Raw genomic sequence first — 25,151 nt, 5'->3', positions numbered from 1 at the left:
TTCTTATGTATATATTTTTTTGCTAAGACAAAAGAATGTTTACTGTCTGCAGTAACGAAATTGTCATCCAACACTGTATAAACATGGTTAGTAGCTCTAAAACATGAAATCTATATTCATGCAGATATTTACTGTAGATACTGTGTGTAATGTAAACCTCCCGCTCGTTGGGACATGAGGTTCCTTTATTATGAAATCTATTTATGATCAAATGCACTGGTGTATATATTTAGTACTACTCCATAGCACTTTTTATTCTACAAGTTACATTCGGCTATTCATAAGTTTTATTCTATGCACTTGTGCTGATACTCAGACAATAGGTCTAGTATTTTTCCCAAGGACACTTAGGCATGCGGAATGGAGGAGCCGGAGATCAAACCACTTGACCCTTTGATTAGTAAATGACCTGTTCTACCTCCCGAGTCGCAGCTACTACACTCACTTTGTCTAGAGTTTAGATTAATATTTCTAACAGAAGTATTCATTTAAAACAGGAATGTAATTATTTCCCTATTTCCCTACTAGCAGAAAAGCTTACAGATGGAACAACATCAAAGACAGTTTTTAAATACATAAAAGACCAGAGCAGGAAGCCTGAATGTGCAGAGGGATATCGTCGGTGACCACCAGTAACACTCAGGAATGCAGTCGACGTTTGGGTGTTAGGAGAATTAGGCTTAGAGGCCTTGAGGCTGTAGGTGTAGCCTGAACCCAGAGTGTCAGGACGCTGAAATTTCTGCTCTCCTTGCTACTATGACATTCATCCCTCACGTGTTCTAACCCCTGTGGCCTAAATCCCTTTCAACCCTCTATTTCTCACACATCTTCAAACAGCTTATGGTTTCTTATTAACCTGTTTTCTCACTCCCTCGCTCATAATCCTTCATTTTAGTTCAGCTCGCCAACTTTCCATCGATTCTTTGTCTTATCTTGCTCTCACAGTTTAAGGGTGGGAAAGAAATCAGTGTAGGTCATGGAGACCAAGGGGAGAAAAAAAACGGTGATATTCAAGAAAAAATAAAATGACCTACTCTGGTAAAAGTTGTACAAAGATTTGTGTAAAAATTTGTGACCTATGCATAAAATTTCATAAGCAGCAATGTAATATGATAACATCCCTTCATAAGATGCTGCACCTCCATTTCCTGTTAAAGTGGATATAGCTTTCCAGTTGCTATTATATACACTAATGCACCTAAAACTATATTATGCCTCTTACTAGCCACATTGTTTACATTTTCCCTTAGGAGGTGATAAATGCCCTCAAGCAGACTTGGCATGTCTACTGCTTTCTGTGTGCTTACTGTCAGCAACCAATCAGAAACAACACCTTCCACCTGGAGGATGGAGAACCATACTGTGAACCGGGTGAGTTATAATGGGGTTGATAAAATATCCAGATGTACTTCCTGTAATTGCCACTGTACTCATTGTACATGGTATAATCAAGCTCAAAGCATCTGTTATAACGAATAAAAGAAATAAGAAAAAATCTAAACTATATTTTATAAAACATGTAGGTAGTGTATGGTCAATGGTAAGCTACATTTATAACACTTCTCAGGTTTTACTAACAACACAAAAATAATATAAAATATAAAAAAGAAAAGAAAAATGGTGGTACAGTGGTTACCGTTGGTGACCTTGGGTGATGCTCACTCAGCCCAGCAGGCTGTAGCTGCTAGTTATAACTAAAGCATGGATGGATTGATCATAATTATTTAACCCCTAAAATTAGTGTCAAGTGTTGATGTTCATTGTCACCAATAACAACAGGATCGGAAACAAAAACACCTGCTGATTCACCAGTGGATCACTCGTAAGCAGTGTGTGATGAGTGAGTGTTAAATGTACTGAATATCAGCATTTTCCTGATGTAGGACATGTTTGCCTGTTACCAGTGTGCTTGTCATTGCACACTAAAGACTTTACATCTCCAAATGTAGGTTTTGTGGGAATTCCCTGTAGCGGTATACAATGTTTTTGTGCTAGAATAAAAGAGAAAAAAAAATCCAGCAGTATGTAAATAGATCAAAGATAAAAGTGGGCTTCAGTTGAATTGCTGCTCACTCGCAATGTGTTTTATATCCAGTTTCAGCTGTCGCGGGGTGAGAGCCAGAGTACACCCTGGACAGGTTTTCAGTCTATTGCAGGTCAAACACAGAGACACAACAAACAATTCATGCAAACATTAACACCTATACATTAACCAGATGGCCGCCCCTCCCTGAGCCTGGTTCTGCTGGAGGTTTCCTCCTGTTAAAAGGGAGTTTTTCCTTCCCACTGTCACCAAAGTGCTTGCTCATAGGGGGTCATATGATTGTTGGGTTTTTCTCTGTATGTATTATTGCATGGTCTACCTTACAATATAAAGCGCCTTGAGGTGACTGTTGTTGTGATTTGGCGCTATATAAATAAAACTGAATTGAATTGAAGTCAGAATCACCAGTTTACCTAACATGTGTGTATTTGGAGTGTGGGTGAACCTGTTGTACCCCAAATAGTTGCAAGCTCTCTTTGTTGAGTACTAAAGTTTGCTTGGGTCTTGCCATTATGACTTTAAAGCCTTTGTTTATACCATAGTGACATGACTTTTCTCTTTGTCACTAAACAGACTTTTACAGCTTGTTTGGGACTGGCTGTCATGGCTGTGAGTTTCCCATCGAGGCTGGAGACAAATTCCTGGAAGCCCTTGGTTACACCTGGCATGATACCTGCTTTGTATGTGCTGTAAGTGAAGGCCTTAGGCATGAATCACAGTAAACTGCGTGCATCAGCAGACTAACACATATGACCTACTGTCACATTTACTCATATTCCCATTTCCAACTTTGAGCCATCAAGAAACTTTTATCTATTTAACTTGGACACAAAAAAAATTAGGAAGCAGTTTGAGGTCATAGTGGTACTTTCTGCTACTGGCCCTATTTAGTCCTTTCTGTCATTCTTTCTTGTTATTGTTAATGTACTACAACAATGTTCATTTTTATCCATCCTTTATAATGGAGGTTTTTGCAGAACAGCTTACTTGTAGCAATCTCATAAGCTCACCGTAAGTCATTTTTTCACAATAATATGACAGCAGTGCTTATTTTAGAAGAAACACTGACTTACATCCATTGTGAATATTAGTGTAGGCTGGCTAACTTTTGTTATATAACCTCTTATTATTCATGTGTGCTGGGCTTTTTACAGGTGTGCTGTACCACACTGGAAGGCCAGACCTTCTTCTCCAAAAAGGACAAACCTCTTTGCAAGAAGCATGCTCACACACTGAAGATATGAAGCCTAAACTATTCACTTGGCCACATGTTGTCTCACGGAGGGTTGGGGACACCTTTTATGATGACAGTAGTAGTCATTATTGTAGTGGTGCTATCTCTTAGCACAAAAAGCAATAAAGCTTAAGGATCTTAGTTTTGACCACATTTCAACCAAATATAACTGATCTTTGTAAACTAAATGTTATGTTGTCAATCATCCCCAAATAGCAAGGTTTTACTGCCAACTGATACATTTTATGTACCATAATGCCATTTTTATTTCCTCACACATAGGACTGTGACTTTATCATTTACTTTGTTCTTCTGATTTTTGTCTTGAGTGGTGAGATCATCACACTTTCTGTTTTTATTATTAAGCTTGCACAGTGCTCATTATCTTTAGACACCACCAGAAATGTTTGATAATTTTAAGTATTCAAGGATGCTGGCAAGTTTTTATTGTTAGTTATGATATTTGTTAGTGTTTGTGTAGTTGTAATCAATTTTATTAATCTGGCTAAAACCTATAAAGACTTAAAGATGAAACTGTAGAACGTCCTGTGTTACACTTCGTTTTATTTTGTTTTTTGCATTACAGTTTCACAAGCAACTATTATAAAAAAAATTCCCAGTATATGCATTAAAATACTGCAGGATATGCTTGTGTTAGTTACTTTATACAGTTCATCTGTGAATGTCTGAGTTGTAATTAAAGCTGCTGCCTTTGATTTAATCAGTTATTTGAATGTTGTAATTTAAGGAAATTTGATTTCATTTTCTATTTGTTGAGTGAAGCTGGCTACGACATTAAGGCACTTGAGCAAACCTGAACACCAAAAACGATCAAATGTTTTTCATAGATACTTTCATTTACTTTTATTAGTTTCCTCTTGCTAGTTTGCTAGTACAGGGTTGGACCCCTTTTGCCTTTAGAACTGCCTTAATTCTTCATTGCATTGATTCAACAAGTTGCTGGAAACATAAATCTGAGATTTCGGTCCATATTGACATGACAACATCCGACAGTTGCAGATTTGTCGACTGCACATCCATACTGGGCTGTTGCCCATCTGCTTCAAGGTTTGACATGTTGCAAGTTCAGAGATGCTCTCAAGTCACTTAAATCAACTTTCATCCCCATTCTGATCTTCAGCAAGTTACCTTGACTATTTCTAGCAGCTTAATGTATGATGAAACATTTGCATTAACAAGCAGTTAAAAATTAAAGTGAATATTTAAGTGTCTGGTGAATGTATATAGAAGTCCCTGTTTCTTCCTTGCTATGTGGACCAACATATCTTTCTTGACATTTCACATAGTTTCATGAATCCTGTTCCCATTTTTATTTATTTTCTGCCATGATTTAGAAAGAAAATATATTTGCTTTAAAATCTGTTTCATACACTTCTCCTTATGTTTAGCTCTGTTTAGAAAGTACATTTTTTAAAATTTTGTTAGAAGAGGAAAATATGTTTGAGATGACATTAAGTAGAGAATGTTGTTATTTTAGAAACTGGTGCGGGGATTGGATGGATGGAGGGTAGTTTCTTGTTTTTTGACTGTCTACACACCTTTAACATGAGGACATTTACTTACTTATTGGTGCAGGATACATCCAGCCTATTTAGTTTTTTCCCAATGCTATTACAAATGACAACCCACTCTTTCACTCACTTCTTATAATTATAAATCTTGTTTTTTACTGTAAGGGGCTAATGGGCATGATTTAAGTGTTCAGTCTCTAAATTCTCAAGTAGAAAACTGTTGTTGGAACTCTTAAAGTTGATCTGGTTTTTTAAATAAATTATGTGCTTTTAAATGCCCCAAACAAATATGTCAGCTATTTTTTTATAGTGTAATGATATCTAACCAAATTAAACTATTTTAACACAATTGTAGAGAAGTCATAGCCACTGTCAAGAGGATTTTTAACACATCTGCACTGCTGACAAATGTTAAAATGGGCAGACAGAGAAATAAAGGTGAAAATGAGGTAGTAAACGGTGGTATGTAGGGCACATCACCACACATTATTCCCATGTCCTCTATACAACCAGCATTTTTAATACAAACCAATCTTTGCACAATCAAACTGATTTTACTGTTATTGTAGAAAACAACGAAAATGAGATAACTGTTGGGGGATTTTTATTGAGTGTATATAAGACACATTAACAAACCCAGCACTGACCCTTACACGCTGTCTCAATTGATGGGGCATGAGTCAGGCAGAAAAATTATCCAGTATAGTTGATGTCACATGGTAACATAGTTTAAGGAGTTAGCTCATAGCTTACTTATTTGATTCAGCATTGCTGAGCTAATGTTTACTTGTTATTGTAGCATGATGTATAATCCTTAGCATATAGGCCTATTTGATAGTCTTTTCACATAAGACTCATTTTAAAGTCCACCAAATTTAAAACGTTCTTAAGGGAAAATCTAAGCAAAACAACAAAAACACTGTGTTGTGCGACAAAGCCTGGATGTGTTTTTCTTTGTAATTAGACTGGAGTTCATTTGTGTTTAGGTGTTCCTTAAACAACTAGCCCTTTGGAGTGGTTTTAAGGAACCCATTCAGTGCGAGTCTTCACTCACCTTTCTCCTGCTAATGCACTCCTTCTCTTGTGGCATTAATCACCCTCCTGCAGCTGAGGGACCTTTGCAGAAACACAGTCGTGTGTGAGACCAGTGTGTGTGTGTTTAAGTGTAAAGAGAGCGAGGGAAAAGCGCGAGAGAAAGAAAAGCTACACTTGGAAACAGAGTGACTCGCGTATCTACCCTGAGTATCGTGGGCTGCAACTTTTCCTTTCAGTCGACAAAAAGAAAGCCAGAAAGCATCCTAAGGTGAGTAAACTCGAAGCAGACGCGAGTCGGAGATCTTTTTCAGTCAGTTTGTATTCACCTTGGGAAGTTTGACAGAGCGTTTTTTGTCGTTTCTCTCGGGGTGTTTACAGTCAGATTCACGTCATATCGACTTATTTTTGTGGAGCGTTTTTTAAGGCTTATCTCACTGCGTAGCTGTTCCTGAGCCACAATGTGATGGAAGAGAGAGAAGTTTAAGCGCTAGGAGGAGCTTTAATAGTTTACCCATGTCTCTGTTAGCGGTGTTTACGTTACACTTTACGTGATTGGGATTTCTGTGGCGTTGCTTGGTCTATATTTTCCAAAAGTGAAAAGTAAATTAGGATACATGTTAAATAACACGCAGTAGCGGTCAGCCAAGCTCGCAACTTCTTTTTTCTTAACAATCAATAATATGTGCTGTTATCAGAGGAATGCATGATGGATTCTAGATTTACACCTTATTCCTCTTTTTCTTGTTCTGTACTTTAATATTCATTTGTACAGTGTGCAAATGGTAGTTACTTAACGTAACTCTAGTTCTATGAGTTGATGTACAGCCTTGTACCAGGATTTACTGTTGGCTAATTTCACCAAAAGATACTAGGACAAGACCAAAGACTTTTAGCTGTGGCAAGTGAAAGGAGTAGGCCATTCTCCAGTCCCATCTGTACTCATGACTCTAAAGAGAGGAACTATCTTCAGGTCCCACCTTGGAATGATACATCTAGTAAGAGGCTTGGTGCAAGTCCCTTTTGCAATGTATGGAACTTAGGAAGTTGTCTGTCTTTTCCTTTAATGTGTTGTGCCAGCTGTGCCTTGTCCACATATTTAGGATCCCAGATGCAAAGGGACAAGTAAAAGACTGTTTAGTGGATGGCTCACATAGCTATGCATGATGGTCAGCTGCAAACAATTCAATTTAACCTCAAACAAAACCTGAAGAAATTTCTGGATGCCCTGCGCTGGGCAGAATGGTGGCTTGATGGTCTGATTTTTTTTTATTAATTAAAAAGAAGTTATTAGTTTCTCAAGAAGAGGGAAAATTTCAGTTGTGTGAAGAAAAGCATATATATATATATATTATAATGACAGCTGACGATTGAATATTTTAATAGAATTGGCTTACAACTTGTAGTAGCAGTGACCCAACTTGAATTTTCGAGACTTGCCTGAGTGGGCCCCCTTATTCAAGGGCTCAAAAAGCAGGGGGGAAAAAATCAAATGAACCTCAACACAGCCTCCAGCACTGCCCCAGTATTCCCCATACACCCCACTTATACACACATAGGAATGCACATAGTATTCAGCTCTCTCTTTGAGACCAGTAACCAGGTCCAGGTGTTTGTCAGTGTAGCTTATGACAAGAGTAGGCTATATCTGTATGTGTGCATGTGTTCACATGAGCAAGCCTGTGTGAATGTCTGTCCAGATGGCATAATCCTGTGACTCCAAATCTTACCTCACCTCATCTGAGGGGTCCGGGACCGGTAACACAGGGAAACCGCGCAGGAAAGCACTCAGCAAGTATAAATGAGAGAAACAGAGGTCCAGATGTGTGTGCGTGTGTGTACGTGTATGTGTGTGCGCCTCTGTGCGTCAGTGTGAGGGTACTGTTCTCCCTGTCTGTCAAACTAGTAAGTGTTTGCAGTTGTTGAGGCTTCAGTTGGAACAGCAATCTTATTTAGGTCAGGAACACATCAAATAAATCTGAGAAACAGCCACATTCTCAATTGGCTGTGTAATTGAGTTTTACACAGCAGCTGTAAACAGAACGCTTCCTTAATTTTCTGTCCTTGTGTGTGTGTGTGTGTGTGTGTGTGTGTGTGTGTGTGTGTGTGTGTGTATCAGAGAGAGAAATATCAGACACTTAACAGTTTTAGACACCTCGTGATGTGAGACATGCTTACTGCTGGAAATTTAGATCACATTGCTTGAGGTTAATCTACATTCTAAGAATGCCAAATCTGCCTAAAACAAACTGAATTTGCGCTTGCCTAGAAAAAAGATAAGTGCAACACGTAGGAAGGACGAGGTGCTGCAAAATTGCACTGGAAAGTAAAGCTTATTCAAAAGTGTGACATAATGCCCTATTTAATATATTCGTGAGATTGCATAGTTTTTGTGTTAGTCGATAGATGTAAGCCTGTCTCTTTTATTTTGTGCTTAAATGTGTGATACGATTAAATGCAGGTAAATTGTCAAAGCAGTTTTTATTTAAAGATCTATTTTTTTTCCTATTGTCAAACATCTGAATACAAAGTTTTTTATAAATGGGCATATAAAAAAATTACAATTCATACACTGGAGACAGGGACTGTTTTAGGATTTTATATGCAAAATGATTACTCATCCATGTCATGCCATGCAGTCAAGTGAAGTAGCTTTTGACACCCACTGAACACGGTAGACTCAGCATAAGCCTCAAAAAATCCCAGATTCCAAACTCAGCGAACGTTCGTGTTAAAGATTCTTGATGATGTTATGTCCATAACCGAGCAGGCAAAGTAAAACCTGAAGTACTGCTTTGTAGTTTTTATGTGTAGGCATCAAAAAATGAAGCTAAACCAGATGAAATAGGGGTTATTGAAAGGAATGATAAAACCATGATGCAATAGTGGGAGCTCATAAAATTGATTTGTTTCAAGTGTTCAGTGAGAGCAAATGGGTAAATGGCACGAGGTCAGATTTACAGAAATGTGCCATGTCCTTGATATTTCTGTTCATTCCATTCTGCAGTGGCTGCTTGCCAGACCTCACTGCTTTTATCTTTCTCCTTTTATTATGCTAACGACAGTCTTGATTTAAAACAATATCAGATCCCTAATCACAAGAATCAGATTACCTACGATGCATTAAATAAGAATGCATATGACAGTAGGGTTAATCAGAGTGTAAACAATCATTTAAGTGAACCATAGTGCAGTGTTTAGTTTCTCTAACATTTAATTTCCTCAACTTGATGGAGTTGATAAGACTCAAAAACAGATAAGAGAACTTAGCCTGGGGCCTTTTTCCCCCCAAGACCTTACGCTCTTTAATTACAGTGTCAGTGTGATTTATAGAAACATTTGAGCATTTATCTCCACTCAAATTCTGAAACATTCTAAATTTTGGATTTTTTCTCAGAGTCCTCTTTGGTTCTAGTGTTGAGATAATGAACTGTGCCCAGCCTGCCTTAAATAGCCTCAAATCTGAGGCTCTGTTCTAAAAGGTTGGAGTGGCAAACACTGGAAACATCTACTGCTTAACCTTAATTATGTTAGATTATATTACAGATTTGATTTTCAACTTAACAGCTACCCTCCAACAACTCTTAAAAAAAAAAAAGAAAAAAAAAGAAGCATTCGTCTCTTACAAAAAAATCACCAAGAATAATTACGTGGTTATACAACTCTATTTTGTAAATGTTTTGAAAAATAGCAAGAAATATAACAATAACAATACCAGCTTGTCTGTAATGTAAATTGTAATTGTTGTTCTTAGTGTGTTTTTTCTCAGCTGTAGAGCATTATGTTGTTTGTGTGATAGTTTTACTTACAGACGTCTCGTCTCGCCTGGCCAGATGTGGAACAACATGTTTAATCTGCTCAGGGTTTGCTTTACCTGTGGGAATGGTGCATCTAACAGCATTTGCATTCATGAATTTAAAATTAGGATTAGAACCCATTTTACTCTTTATATATGACATAAACAGTAGCACATAGTAATAGTTAGGCTGGCGGTGTAGTTAAATATCTTATAAGGTCAGACACATTTATGAAAACTGTCAGTCACAGGGGGGAAAAAACAAATGAAATATAATGAATGTTTAGCTAGCAAAGAAGAAGAAGTCTATTTGTTAGTGTTCAGTGTTTAAGAACAGCTGCTTTTGCCATCTGAATGTGTAAAAGTGTTATAACGAAGACAAAAACAATAACATCATAGATTAACATACATGTCTGTGTTTTAATAAATGAGCAGGGCAAGCAAGGCCTGACAGAAACCACCAGTGAGGTGGATTTTTGCTTGTTTCTTTAAGTACGCTTCAGGAATAGTTCTCCAGGCTTCTCGAAGGACATTCAAAGCTCTTCTTTAGATGGTAGCTGCCCTTTTTTCTGTTCTATATCAAGATGATCCCACACGGCCAATCCATGACTAGTGTCCATTAATTGTGTTTCTATCCACGTATGTTTTACTGCATTGTATGTTTGTGAGGCTGATAAATAAAGCCGTTGCCAATCAAATGCTTTTCTGATGATATTGCGTCGTGGATTAAAATTCAGATGTACTTTTCTGCATCCATAATTTCATCAATTTTGAGAAGATCCAAAACACCATTGTCTGAAATGCAGCCACTACCCATGACAGAGTGTCCACTGAGTTTTACACATGGCTGTAAACACTCTGTTGTACCTGTCTCCGGACCTTCTCCTCACGCACTGATAATGAATCAAAAATGTCCAAATTGATTAATTACCCCATAAGACCTGTTTGCACAAATTTTCAGTCGAGTTCTTATGTAATCTATTACAACTCAGACTGTTTCCTTTTCTTAAAAATAGCTTATTAAATGCCAACCTTCCACTGAGACCATTTTTTATGAGTATCAAAATCCAACTTAAAATTGTTTCTTTGGCAAGTTGTCCATTACAGTATGTGTAGAGACAACACTGGCTCATTCCTTTGAGTTGGGTGCCTTTTTTTATGAATGACTGATTCATAGCTCAGTGTTTAGTGGTTTAACAAACAAAAATGCATTCCTCTGAAAATAGTTGGATACAGTGAGCAGACTGAAACCAAGAGAAACAGTAGCCAGTTCCCACTAAAAGACCTTCAGAAAGCCTGGAGAACTATTGCCCAAGGCCACTTTAAAGGCAGCCTGGCTTCCTGGAAGCAAAAATATAAAGAAATGATAAGTGGATCAAGACATGTGCACAGAACTCTAAAATGCTTTATATGGATATATCTAACATGTTTTTTGCTCTTAAAGGGTTTTTCTTCCTCCTTAAGTCAGATATTAAACTTAAACTATTAAACTTAAAATTTGATTTAGAAAGTAAGAGTGCGTGTCTGCGTGTCTGCGTGTCTGCGTGTCTGTGTGTCTGTGTGTCTGCGTGTCTGTGTGTCTGTGTGTGTGCGTTTGGCTTCATACACATGGATTCCATCAGGTTTTTCTCTGTTGTTCCCTGAAGCTGGGATGAGTTAAAACATTTGATGCTTGACTTAAAGATGAGGGCTGTGATCTATTGCCTGTGCTTCTTTGATATATTCACAGAAGTATGCAGTGACACCCCCCCCCCCCCCCCCACACACACACACACACATCACACTTTGGTTTTTTTTCTTACAGAGCATCACAAGCCATACTAACACTGAATGTCAGCAGACCTCAGTGCACTGTGTATGTAAATTTTTTTTTTTTTTTAAATTCTGTTATCTAACCAAAAACTGCTTACTTAGACAACCTCATCAGTTTTCCTTTAACATCTGTGGTCCATACTGGGTGCAGGCATAATTTAGCAACACACCAGACGGAGCTTATCGTAAGATGTTTATTGATGTCACAGAACATTTGACAAAGTTGAATAATGTTTTAAAAGAGTGTGTTTTTTATTTTCTTTATTTCCTTTCAAGGATATTAAAATTGCTAAAAAGCTTTCCCACATTAAGAAGTCTTATGCAAGGCGTGCCTTGCAAAATTTGATCATGCGACTGCACACTGTGAATCCTGTGTAAGTAATCTATATAATTTTTTGGTCAGGTAAATTTACTATTTTACTAAGATAGTGCTTTTGGCAAGGAAAATGCCAAGGTCCTATCCAAACTGTCTGATGTGATGCAAAAATCCTGAAATAATAATAAAACTTGAAAGTTTATTTTTTAAATATATTTTAAAACTCTCTTAGGCCGTGCTAAATGTTTATCTTAGGTCTTGCTGTGCTTCTGGTGACTAAGCACCATATTTTGTTGCTCTAAGTAAGGCAGGCTGCCACCGTTTCTGACGATTGAAGCTAAACTTTTCTCTGCTTCTGTCTGGAACCTTAAGAGAGTCTAACTCCAGCATTAACATTGTTTTATTATTAGCCATAGCTGCTACCTTGATGATAACAAGCGTCGTGCTGACCAGTTTAACATTTATGATATGTGTTTAATACTTAAGTGTTGTTGAAACCGGATCTTTATTGACGTCTTGAAATTCCTCCTCAAGTGTTGTTCAAAGGTGTGAATGTCAACTTCTGTTCATACATTCAGCTGCTAATGAGGGGAGAGGTTGTGAGAGCTTTGTGAAAGTGCTGTGTGAAGTTGTGTGTCATCCACAGGAGGCAAATAAAGTTATAAAGTAGTGAGTAGTAATAAAGGAAGGTGTGTAGATTTATTTTGTTTTGTTTCAAGAACTGGACAATGCTATTACATGTTATTATTTCCAAACTGTTCTATTATGTTTGTCATTGCCACAGAATACACACAGTGAAGTGCCACAATCTCAATCTGTCATAAAAACTTTTGGCAGGACAAGTGAGTGAGTCACCAGAGATTCTGGCATTTCGGGCAAAATAAATTTTTTTTAATAAAATCGATTCAGGATTTTAATGAATCGATTTTACGTTATCCAAGCCAGAATCGATTTTAATCGATGAATCGATTATAAAAACCCACCCCTATGTGTGAGTACAAGTGAGTGAAAGAGAGGTATCAAAAAGAATGCTTTGTAAGCATGTGTAAGTTTGGGACAGAGTGGGACAATGACCTGATAAGTTTGAGCTTCTGTGTTGGGCTCTATGAAGACTGAAACGTCTACATGTAAATCATGTGGGCGTCCAGTTGTCATGGACAACCCTGAACAATGAATTTTCATGTTTTTCCAGGTAGAAGAGAATGAGTAGGTGTTAGAAGAATGTAGTTAGATTGGGTGTTCGACTACTGTATATAATATAGGGTGAATTTGTGTTAATGTCAGAGATATCGTTTTAACAAAAAGGTCATTCAGCTGCACAGTATCATTATCTTCATTACCACTCTGCTGCCCCTCAGGGTGGACCTTTTAAAAAAATAACCTCTCCTGATGTCATGATGGAGTCATTCTGCCCCTGTGCTCTGTAATTCACACAGGCCGCAGAATTCAGCCACTCCTCCTCCGGTGTTGCCCTTTTTCTTTACTTTGATTAATGTGATGACCTGGTATAGTCTTTTTAAAAGGAATACCTATAATACCCCAGCTTTGGGCTTACTAAAGAGATATTTCCATGACCCAAAGGCGAGATCAGCAATTCACTGTGCGATGGACTTTGTGGCTAAAATAAAGCCGGTGGACAATATAACACAGCCACATAGAGTGACGGTATGAAAATGTTTAAATTATGATTTATTAGGCCTGTTTCCCACAGGGAGTATGATAAAACATACTACCAGCCAGCTTCTGATCTCATTATTTGGGTATTTTCTTTCACTGCAGGTCCTACAGCTCGACTCCGCTAGTTTCTTTTCTGTTTTTTGGCATGTGCAATCTTTACAGACATGACGTTTGGTGACTTCTAGTCTTGTCTGAAAAAGTACAAGGACCTCTTTTAATTGCTAAGTGAGAATAGTATATTGTTCTTGCAAAAAAGCCCTGATCCCAAACATAAACAGGTTGAGCCCCGAGGATGCTTTAAATCATATAGTTTTTTACTTTGAACTTTCAAGCTGTTCTCTATTTTGTAGACCACAACTGTCTTCTTGTGTTTGGTTTGGCTCTGCTCTAACCAAAGTAATCACTAGACCTGTAGTTCACTCGAAGGGGAAAAAAACAAGAGAGAAATGATGGAGTGATGAGTGGGGAACTGGGAGGGGGTAAAGAGGTCTGAGGATAGAATGATAAACATCTGGATTCACTTTGGGACAATTTCATCCCTCCTGCCCCCAAAAACCTAAGACCTCAATTTCCATGGTACCTCCTTTGAGGTGCCATTCCATCCGCAGTGAAAGAAATATTTGCCTGATAGCAAGTATCTTTGTTAAGTTTTAGGAGATGCCTTTATTGAGATTTCCTGAAGCCGTTATTAAGACCCAAACCTGGTCCTGAATATCGATTTCTCTTGGAGTTCGAGTGAAAATGGGTTAATTTATCGACAGTGGCATCAAGCGTCAGTTTGTGGTTGTTGTTGTTTCAGATATTTTCAGTGAGAGAAATTACTTCAAGCTGTGGCTGTGCTGTTAATTTTTTAAGAAATGCCAGAGAGGTTAAAGGTCAGGCCGAGTGATGGAAAAACTTTGACTTCCTATATTCCAGGCAGGATATGTAAAACACATGAGCAGTTCTGCGTACTGTGTTTATTTCCACATGTTCAGACATAACAAAGTGAACAGAATCTGAAGGATTTGAATCTCACGTTACTTTAGTTTCGCAAAGAGTGACAGACGGGGAGTTACAGCTGAAAGTGACTGAGGCAGAAGGCCGTATGCAGTTGTCTCTTTGTCTCTCTTTGTTTTCTCCCCCTATTTAACCCACTTAGTCTTCACTGTGTTGTCCAGTCCTCCACACAAATGCATTTAGGTCTGGAATGATAAATGGTTTTCTTTGATTCGTGCAGATGTGTCTTTGGCAAAGGAGTGGCAATAATGTGTATAATCAAACTCAGAAGTCACTAGTTGTTATTATTCTCTTTTCACCATGTCTTCTTCTGTCTTTTCCGCTATCTTTCTCTGTTTTTGGCCTCAACAGATAAGTGCAAAATGTGCTGCTGCACACTGAACTGTTTTGTGTGGCATCATCGATACCCTCCTGACTGAAATTGCATCCATGTTGTCTGTGCAGACACTGCCTCCCCATGAGACATAAATTCATGATAGGCTCATCAATATGTTTTCCAAAGTCATTATTCCAGAGAAATTAAATTTGATTGATGCCGAATTGAATTAAACCTCTGAGATATTGAATCTGATGCATGTGAAATCAAATCTCATGGGGGTCTGTTTCTTCACTTGCATGTCCGGTGGATTTATTCATATCCACCTCAAAAGGCAATTACAATATGAAGCAGGCCTATGGGAGTCTTTGTGTTGTGTTCTGTGTAACAGCGTAATGCTTATTGAATCAACGCATTGATAACAGCAGCCACTGGGAAATCTGTTGCTCACTGACATCTGCTGGTGAGCTGAATATGAACGAGATATTTACTCTGTTATCTAGTCTTTTGTTTGGTGTCTTTAGAGGCTTACAGGGAGTTTAGTGAGAGGTCAGTAACAGGAAGTGAGTGGATGAAAAATATGAGGAAAACATAAAGATCGTAATATAGCAGATAGCACTGTAGCTGGGTTGCTGTTGTTTGTAGATTTAATAAGGTGATATAAAAACAGAACTGACCAGATGGCCAACACTGAACCAGCTCTGCCAGATTAAGAGGCAGCAAGCTCCAAAATGCTGAGGAAATTTGGAGTAAGAGAGTCCAAGAGAGACCAGATGTCCGTAACAGGCCTCTATAGGTCGCAGACCAAACTATCAAGCAGATGACTACACAGCATTAGGATGACTGCATAGCATTAGGACCTTGTGCAGGAAACATCAGTCATGTGCCCATGAATTTCTTTTTCTGATATTGTTGCCTTTTTATTTCTGCACAGTGTCATCTTCTGAATACTCTGTTTTCTCTCTCTCTCACCATTCTTGGTCTTTCTTAGGATGCTCTTTCTGCTCACATATAGTAGATTCTCTTTCAAACAAAGGCATACATTGACATCTTTAGATGAACCAAACAGGGTGCATGCATGTGCACTAATCTGTTTCACATGCTCACTGATTTTATATTCAAAGTAATACGCTGGGAGCAGTGTTTTTACAAGCCATAACCCCTGAACCATGTCCATTGAGCTTCCTGTAGGGGGGGACTGCATACCCTGCAGTCCTACCTTGCTGTGATACAATATCGTTTAAGGCACACAGTTCGTACTTGTTCTCAGCCAGCTTTCTGCTGCTTCTTTATGCTGTTTCTAGTAATGGGTGACATAAGACCTGGTAGTGGCATGACATTCAGTTGAGGCTTAAAATGTCCTGTGCAGAGGCAAGGTGATGGACATCATATATATATATAAAATTAACCTGTTTTATTACAATAATAAATGATATTCTACAACAATAACAAAAACAAGCACTTGTTTCACCATGAGCTTTATGCTTCAGAGCTTTTAAACCACTGTATGACCTAATTTTACAAAATTCAACAGTACTGTAAATGATTAAGTTCCAGCAGTTCTCACATAACTTATTTTATACAATTTTAAAAGATCCTAGATTTCACAAAAACAAAGTCACAGTTCACCTGGCTTCGTCTAGATGACTGGTATCTATTATAGCTTTGGGAGTCACTGTATTGCTGCCAACAAACTTAGTTTAATAAGCAGCAGACAGAAGTGTGACAGAAATCAGGAGGCAGACAGACATAAGCAAGTTTGTGTGGTTCCTGTAAGTCCTGTAGAGAAGACTTCTTTACTTTTTTTTTACTTTTTTTTTGGAAAGCTTACTGGCTAGGAGGGCGTCCTGTTCTCTAAACCTTGCTCCTGCAGATCTCCTGGTTCTGCAAAACTGGCCGCAGCAGACATTCTGCACAGGGCTTCTAGTAATGATAGCAATGCAATGTGTTTTCTTCTCTGTGCATGTGTGGGTGTGTGTGCGGCAAGTGTGTGTGCATGCTTGTGTGCGCTTGGAAGTTTCGCCTTAGAGGCATCTGTTGCAGGTTTCAGGCACATGTTGTGGGATTAAGGAATTAGCCATAACAAATAACCTCATGCACACACCCTTGCCTGCGTGCCCAAAAGTCACCACATAACACTCCAAAATTACAACCCGAGACCGCTGTACACATCCACACTTGTTCCACCAGGGCTCAAATCTTGGAAGCTCAGCTCTGTTCATCTCTACCTTTCTCCACTAAATCTTGGCCACACTGTGTTAAAGAAAAAGGACTCTTAGTAGGAATGAAAGTTGCCTTAATGTTAGGGTTACATTAGTAAAAGATAAGGTAATAGGACGGGGGAAAGCCAAGTTGTCAGAGAATGCCTTTGTCCGAAAGAGAAACACAATAAAGCACACTGAGCTTTCCAGTGTTTCCCCCAGGTTCAGGTTCTAGCTAATCAACAGTGCACACAGCCGTGACTGTTCTGTTCCAGGGGACTGGCTGAGGGATGGAGGGGGGTGGGGACATGGGGTAGGACAGGATGAGGGTCGTGCTTGAAACGGGTTTATAAGGGTGGAAGGAGTTAGAGAGTGCATGCAATTGCATGATTAAGGTGTGTGCGTGTGTGCGTGTGTGCGTGTGTGCGTGCGTGCGTGTTACCATGTTCGTGTGCCTGAGCGTCTTTTTGTAGGGGATAAACCTAAAGGGGCCTGTGCATGTGTCCGTTAATTGTACATGCAGATGAACAAATTATGTCAGTGATACAAAGTCGCTCAATAATGGAGAGTTTAGAGCGTTGTGTTTTTAGGCTGTGCTGTAATCACTATCAGATGTCAGGGTGGAGGAGAGGGACGGAGGAAAGAGACTGTGTGAGTGAGAGAGGAAAAAAGAGAAATAAGGATGAAAACAAATGGCAAAGCAAGAAAATTCTTAAGGTAATGGACAATAATGTAGTATATGCATACAATATATGTTTTAACTTTATACTGTGCACACACACATTGCTGTAACTTAACTATGTATAACACAAATATCAAAAGTCAGTAAACTAAAATCATTTGGTGTGACTTTCTACTTTAAATTTTCTAGGCTGCTTGTCTAATGGTCATCTGCTCTGTAGCACAGTGCAAGCCCCTGTCCTTGCTCGGAAACCCAACTGAATGCTGTTGCTTGCTCCTGATTTACATCCCCGGCAAGGATGGAGGAATGTTTGGGTGGCATGTTTGGTTTCTTTGCATATGAAAATGTGTTGCAGCAATTGAGTCCGCAGGCTGTAGCAGTATTCAGCGAAGCAAAGTCCTAATCATTTTCAGATGGTGGACAGAGTCCATGCGTCTGGAGCCATTTACAAGGTCTGCGGCCACCTGGATGCGAGGTGGCGGTAGGGCAGCAAAATCCACCCAATATGACTGTCCTTTGTTGTCTAAGAAGGTCTGATGTGGAACACAGGTAATATGATATGTATGAATTAGTGGGCAATTTCATATGACAAATTAGTGTTGTTGTTTTTTTCTTTTGAAGGTGAAATTTTAAATATTTGTGTTGGATTACTATTTGAGTTTAATTCGTTAACAAACAATTGACAAAAAAAAAATCATGACAGTGTTGTCACTCATACTGAAACTCAGAGTCAGATATTTTTTCTTCAAAGGCTGCTCCCTGCAGTTATTAAACTGTAATAGGATATGACGGGCAGGAAATCTGAAACTTAAGATCATTTTGAGAGGTTAAAGGATGACTTTTAGAAACTGGCAGAGGTGTGGACTCGAGTCACATGACTTGGACTCGAGTCAGACTCGAGTCATTAATTTTATGACTTTAGACTTGACTTGAAAAAATGTTCTAAGACTTGTGACTTGACTTGGACTTTTACACCAATGACCTGGGACTTGAATTGGACTTGAACCGGTTTACTTGAAAAGACTTGATATTTCACCCCAAATATAAAACTTAACATGCATATTATATAGAGATTGAAAATGTGATGTCATTCAGGGGTAAAACCGCAAAGGATTCTGGGAACTCGTGGCAAGAGGTACTAGCGCACGCAGGCTTTCAATTGAAATCAGTCACACAGCGATAAAAAGAAACACAAAAATGTCAAGAAGCTGTTGTATTATTAACTGCAATAGCCGGTCGCATGACAGCCACGGGAAGCCGACGGGTAAAGAGATCGGTTGTTATCGGATTACGTCGTTGAAGAGAAATTGTTCGAGCCATGTTTCCGAAGTAACAAAGACGCGACGGATGGCCTGGATTTCAGCCATTCAAAGATCAAATATAACGTCCCAGAACACTCCAGCTCACAGGTTAGTCTGCTCCAAGCATTTACACGAAGGTCAGTGTTTTTTAGTAGTTAATACGTCATTTTCATAACATAATTGGTGATATAGGTTACAAGCAAGTCTGGCGCTGAACAGAAATTGTCGCGCTATGCTCCTTTATTTATTGTGCATAAATAGTGAATTGTCCTGACACAATATTGCGTTTCGCCTCTGTTATTATGGTACATTGACAAAAACATATACTTTTATTCACAGGATAAAACAGGTTTTTGTATCACTAATTGCCCAGTGCGATTACAGCATACAGTATTATTGTCACTGCTACATTTCTGTGATGGGTACCAGAAATTATTTCCACTACTGATTAATTACCGTTGAGCTCAAAGGTCCTATTAATAAACGGTTAACGAATGTGTATTTATGACGACGATTTGTGAGACTGGTAAACTTATGATACGTACGATGGTCTTTCTTTCTACACGGTGCATTTCAAGGTCCTGCACCCATCCGTCGGTAAACTGTACCTGGGCTTGTTGCAGTGACCTGAAGTTACTAAACTTCATGAGTGTGTGCACTCACTCCAAGAACCGTATAATTATAAATATGCATATAAATATGCTACGATGAGATAGCTGACTTCATCTAACTAGCAAATGTTGTCCAGGCTACGTTGGTGATACAGTTTTTTTTAATGTGTATGATATTTTTGTCATGCGATTTTAAAGCTGGTCCTACAACCGCATCCAAGAATAACATGCAGCTTATCTCAGAACTGTCGGTGAAAATTATTCTTGGAGCTAAGTTTAATTGAGCTGCATTTTAAAGAGGTGCAATTTCACAATTTGTGTATATTTTCTAAGTTCACTATTTTGTCATGTGTTGAGAAAAACACAGATTTTAAAATTACATGGTCTAATATTTACATTTAGCATATAACTGCAACATGCTTTTTTTCGGGGGTTTTTAAAGACTCGAAAGGACTTGAAATTCAAAGTTTCAGACTTGTGACTTGACTCGGACTTTTACACCAGTGACTTGTGACTCGACTCGGACTTGCCTGACATTACTTGAGACTTCACTTGAGACTTGAGGATAAAGACTTGAGACTTACTTGAGACTTGCAAAACAATGACTTGGTCCCACCTCTGGAAACTGGCGTGAGAACTTTTCAGGCAAACATTTGCCAATCGTTCCTCAACCTCAAACATGGCCTGTGATTTAGAAATGTAGAAGTAAGCGGACTCATGACAGCCAGCTAGAATGGTTTCTTACTCAGACATTACAGAGACATTAGACAGTCTCCTTTCTGGCTGATGCAACACATTAGGAATCATTCTCTCTTCTGCCAGTGTAATTTAAAAAAAGAGTATTACTTTGTTAATGTGCTTGTAAAGTGTGGATTTAAAGACCTGCTCTTCCTGCTTTGTGTGTTTTTCTGAAATGTAAAACAGTGTTAAGGAAGTTGCTTTCACTGTCAGTACTAGAACTGAAAAAATCTCGAGATGCTAGTGATACTTTACATTATTGTGTACAATATGCCATTTATAAAGTCGTTTATTTGAGCGACACCTGTTCATACTTGACTCGTGTAGTGTTTACTTTGTCAGTGATATTTAGTTCTATAAGAAACGCTTCGGTGCCAGGAACTTGACTTAGCTACATATGTTGTTTGACATCTGAACAAAAATGGTTTAGAAATAAGGAATGCACACATGTAAAGTAAAACAATCAGTTTGACCAAACTTCTGTTTTAAGGTTTAATAAGCTCAGACTGGCACATACAAATGTGAGAGGTTCCTTTGGGTGAATGTAAACTTAACAGAGGCAGGTGATGGATGTCAAATAAAATCTAAATAGAAACTGTAACACACAGCTGGTAAAACAATGAATGCTTTGAATGACTGACTTAAATAATTAAAATGCCTACGTAGTAGCATGTTACTCAGAAATGTCCACAATCTTTGTTGCACTTCCAAGAAGTTTGTAGACTAGATTTGGGATCATTTTCTCTGCTTTGCATTATGCTGGTCTGTATTTTTCTCTCTTAGAAACCTTCCATCACTATAACAATCTATATAAACATGCAAAGTGGTCAATATATATCAGGCTAACACATGACTTTACATATCTTACTTGTACAGTATGAAAATCAACAGTACTGTATTGTTTTTCACAGAGATTTCTGTTGGGCTTGTTCATATCCCTTTTGGCAGGGATGCTGCTGTGCCATGCAGGGTCCCAGGAACTCATTCCAAACCTTTCTCTGACCCTGTGCAAATGTATGTAATTAAGCAATGAAAACTTGCCATAGCCAGGCCTTCTGCTGCAGGAAATTAAGGATAATCTGGAGGCTGTGGGTGCTCTTTGTTGCCACAAGGCCTTCTCAAGGTAAAGTGGCTCTCCTGCAAGATTGGCTTTCATCCCTTATGAATTAGTTTTGCGTGTTTCTGCTTACTGTGCCCCTCTTCTTACCTCTCAGTGTTGTTTTTCTGTCTTCTTGTGTGTCTGTTTTTTCTTAGTACGTCTTCTAACCCTGCCCATAACACATTGTTGTATACTTGTAAACATATGTAGAAGGTTCAGCAAAAACAGCAAAGTTAAGCATTAGACACTGTCACAGTGTGTCTGTTCTTTTTCACATTCTAGCACGATGGCTTTATGGGAATGGATCTCATATTGGATAAAGTACTACACTCCCATGTTACAGTCTTTATCAATATCATTTTATTATAATCGTTGGGTCGACTGTTGTTGTTATTTGGCACTATCTGAAAAAAACAAAATGAATTAAATTAAATTTTATTCAATTGTAAGGATGTTGGTAGGGAACGTGATGACATGATAATATGAGATGTGGAGATGTAAATTAGACATTAATGCTGTGAAATAAAAAAAAAAAGATGCAATGTTTTCATGGGGTGTTATAGCTGCGTAAATGTTACAAGTGGGTCACTATAGCCCATTGGTTGGTGGTTGCTAGGTTAAATGATGACATCATTATATTTTTTGATATAGATAAGAACCTCCAGGGGCTGAAGATGCGCGTGTGTGCCAAATTTGGTGGCTCAAAATCTGTTTGGGGACACACATAAGATGTTTGTATATTACAGTAAGACATCCAAACAGAGATATTGAAAAGCAAGTTATTTTATATTATGTGGAAATAAGCCAAAACATTGGTAGCAGGAGTAAAGCAGGGCATTTTCTTTAAACTAATCTTAAAAATACTTGGTTCTAGAGCTTAAAATTCTTTTAAAATCAATTGACCCAGTCAGCATAGCCTAGAGTCACTATGGGCATTTTGAACTCAGCAGTGAATGTATTTATTTTGCAGTGGGTGCACTGTGGTGTTGTACATCACTGTGGTTGTTGTTTTTGTTGTGTTTAAAGAGGCATAGGGAAGACAAAAAGAGAAGTGACGTCTGATAAGATTTACCAGCAGGATGATGCTGTTGCTGAATTTTTAACAGTTTGGATCTTTAAGTCATTGTTTTGCAAGTAAAAGCCCCACATCACAGCTCTTTTAGCAAGGCACCAGCTTAAAATAAAAACAGGGTTTCCATGGAAGAACACATGGAAAATGAGAGAAATGGATAAAAGCTCTGAAAAACATTCTGTGATACTGGAAAATAATTTCTCATCTTTTTCCTTTGTCAGATGACGTTAGAATAGCAGGGTGTGAGTACAAGAGCTAAAAAAACCTCTAAATGCTCAAAGTTGATTTTAAACAGTGAGTTAACTTTCAAAGGCAAACATCTGTAAACATCAAGATTTTTCTGACAATACTGAATATCAGCCTCTGTTTTTTTTTTTTTCCAACTTTAACCTGCTTGCTGTTGTAAATATTTCAAAGCTTTGGGTTTTATTTCTAAAAAAGCAATTTCCATGTAGGTAATCATATATCCAGCCTACAGTAGATCAGAGATGAGATGAGATCACAAAAGTTAAGTCTGAGTTTAACCGTTCTCAGGCTCTCTGGACAGATTTGAAGTCATTTTCCTTTTTGGAATTCTGACTTGATGAGGTTGATCAGTGTTATACAGTCTGTTGTTGCGCTGTTCTTCTTGCTGAAGACAGTTGTTTTCACTCTGGCTCTATGTTCTGCTGCAAAAATCATTTGTGATCACACAGATGTCTCCCTCATGGGATTTGGTATGGATTCGGAATAATGTTCCTAATTGTTTTAAAGACTTCCACAGAGAGACTGGTTAGTCTATGGCGCACAACCCATCTGACATTTAAACCATCTGTCCTGGAAAAAGTCACGAATCTGGTTGTAAAACTATAAGTGGGACAATTTAATTATCCAAATAGACTCAGCTGTTCATGTTATGTACTGAAAAAAATGCACTTAATCATAATAGACAGTGAATTTGATGCATTTTATTTTTAAAGTTGCCTTTCCATACGACATCTTTTTGCCTCACAATGTTGAAATGAAAATTTTTTTTAAAAAGTTTCAGAGCTAACAGGTGGGAAAGATTTGGTAACCTGGCTGGTAAGTAGATTTTTTTTCCCTTGCTTCTCTAAGTTGCGGCTAAACACTGAGGGGTCTATTGAGGCAGTAATGAGTCATATCCTTCAAACTGCTGTTCTGTATCTCAGACACCTCCTAAAATTCAATTTGCAGTGACCTTCTCACACATACGCATGCATCTGCAGACACACAGGTCTAACCTGTTCACGGCTCTATACTGTACTTCGCACCTCTGGGGGTGTTTTCTGGGGAAACAAATCACGTCAGTTGCCATAGTGAATGTGTCAGTCAAACTTATACAAACACACTCTACAGTTTCTGGCATGTGTTGCAAGCAAGGTGGTCTACACTTTATTGAAGAATAAAGGTAAATCCTGTCAGTCAATGTCAGACTGTCATCTGCCAGAAGAAGTATAAATATTTTCAGTAATAACATGTTATAGAGATATGGAAACAGTACATTTTAAAATTTTTGTTTGAAGGGGGGATAGTTCAGCTGAGGTCGAGTTGCAAAATATGGCTGCCTGGATTTTATTGGAGTTGGCTTGCCCAAGAAAATTAAAGCTCCATGTTTGGCGCTGATATTGCTATTGTCTCATAAACGGATCTTGAGAATGCTTTTCATCAAAGAATTTAAAAAAAAGAAGAAGAAACAAAAAATATGAACATCCTTGACATTGTGTTGCACTTCACATAACTCTTTGGATTTAAAGAGTTATGTGCATTGATACAGAGCAACTTTAAAGTGGCATGCAAATCTGTCTGTGTGTAAGATCTGTTTTCTAGCTGGGTAAAATAGTCTGTCCTCCATAGTATCACTTTGATCGCCTACTCACTAAATCTCCGACTTTCCACTGAGTCTAGTTTGAAAATTACTTGAAAAAAATTGGCATTTATAAGTTCTGTCTCGTTCCCAAGCGTCGCTTTTTAATGCCTTTATGGCTAATAAATGAATTGATAGTTTCCATACTAGCTAGGTTACAGAAAATACAGAGCAAAATGTAAATGTCTGTATATGAGAGAGAAAGAAACCAGCCAACAGAAGTGCCTCTCAGCAGTAATGTGTGACTTTAGGGTTAAATGGCCAGGCTTGCTGAGTGATTGCCACATTAGCCAAAAGTATGAATAAATCTTCTGTTCAGAAATTTGACTATTTATGGACTCACATAAATTTGATCATGTGTTTTCTTTTAATGGCTTTTTAGGTTTTACTAAATTCTCTGTGGCCGCACTGTTAAGCTCTGCCGATGTTGGAGTGTGGGTGGTATGTTTAATGGTTTCAGATTGGAATAGATTTTATGACAATTTTAGAATTGGATACTGGCCACAATACTATAAATGCATTTTTTTCCATAATAGAATTGATTTATTTCAGCATCAATGCTATAGTTTACTCAAAAATAAGCAGCAGGTCTGCAGAGAAGTTTACGTCTATATACAGTCCTATGGAAAATAACGTTTTCAGAGCACTCAAAAATGAAGTGCACCCTAAGATTTACAATAGCTTGTAGAAACATCCTCAACAACTTGAAATAAACATTTTTTTTTTGTAGGACTTTCAGTCTGTCACATCATTGTGGAGGAATCTTTACCCACATCATTGTTTCAGTTCACTGAGGTTTTCAGACAGGCAAGGCTCCCTTCACAT

General features: G+C 38.2%; 2 protein-coding genes across 12 annotated transcripts in view; both read left to right on the top strand.

Annotated features, from left to right (window-relative positions):
- The window catches only part of pdlim5a (PDZ and LIM domain 5a), a 92,339-nt gene extending 87,236 nt beyond the window's left edge, over positions 1-5,103 (top strand). For all 9 annotated transcript variants that reach the window (XM_085294566.1, XM_085294574.1, XM_085294573.1 and 6 more), the window contains 3 exons: positions 1,251-1,371; positions 2,618-2,733; positions 3,199-5,103. In XM_085294566.1, coding sequence (XP_085150692.1) covers positions 1,251-1,371; positions 2,618-2,733; positions 3,199-3,288 — 327 coding nt within the window. In that variant the 3' untranslated portion in view covers positions 3,289-5,103. The remainder of the gene's footprint in view (positions 1-1,250; positions 1,372-2,617; positions 2,734-3,198) is intronic.
- A 753-nt stretch (positions 5,104-5,856) lies between these two features.
- bmpr1ba (bone morphogenetic protein receptor, type IBa) overlaps positions 5,857-25,151 on the top strand; it is a 68,504-nt gene continuing 49,209 nt past the window's right edge. For 2 of the 3 annotated variants that reach the window (XM_085294561.1, XM_085294560.1), the window contains exon 1: positions 5,858-6,113. The gene's annotated coding sequence lies outside the window, so the exon portion shown is untranslated. Of the gene's footprint in view, positions 6,114-25,151 lie in introns of all 3 variants that reach the window. The other variant, XM_085294563.1, reaches the window with a different exon arrangement.

Source organism: Mchenga conophoros, linkage group LG12, assembly GCF_057382185.1.
Source record: "Mchenga conophoros isolate Kocher_MC1m ecotype Shallow Benthic linkage group LG12, M_conophoros_male_GT1.1, whole genome shotgun sequence".
In the NCBI taxonomy this organism is placed as follows: Eukaryota; Metazoa; Chordata; class Actinopteri; order Cichliformes; family Cichlidae; genus Mchenga; species Mchenga conophoros.
This window is presented reverse-complemented; position numbering and strand designations above follow the sequence as displayed.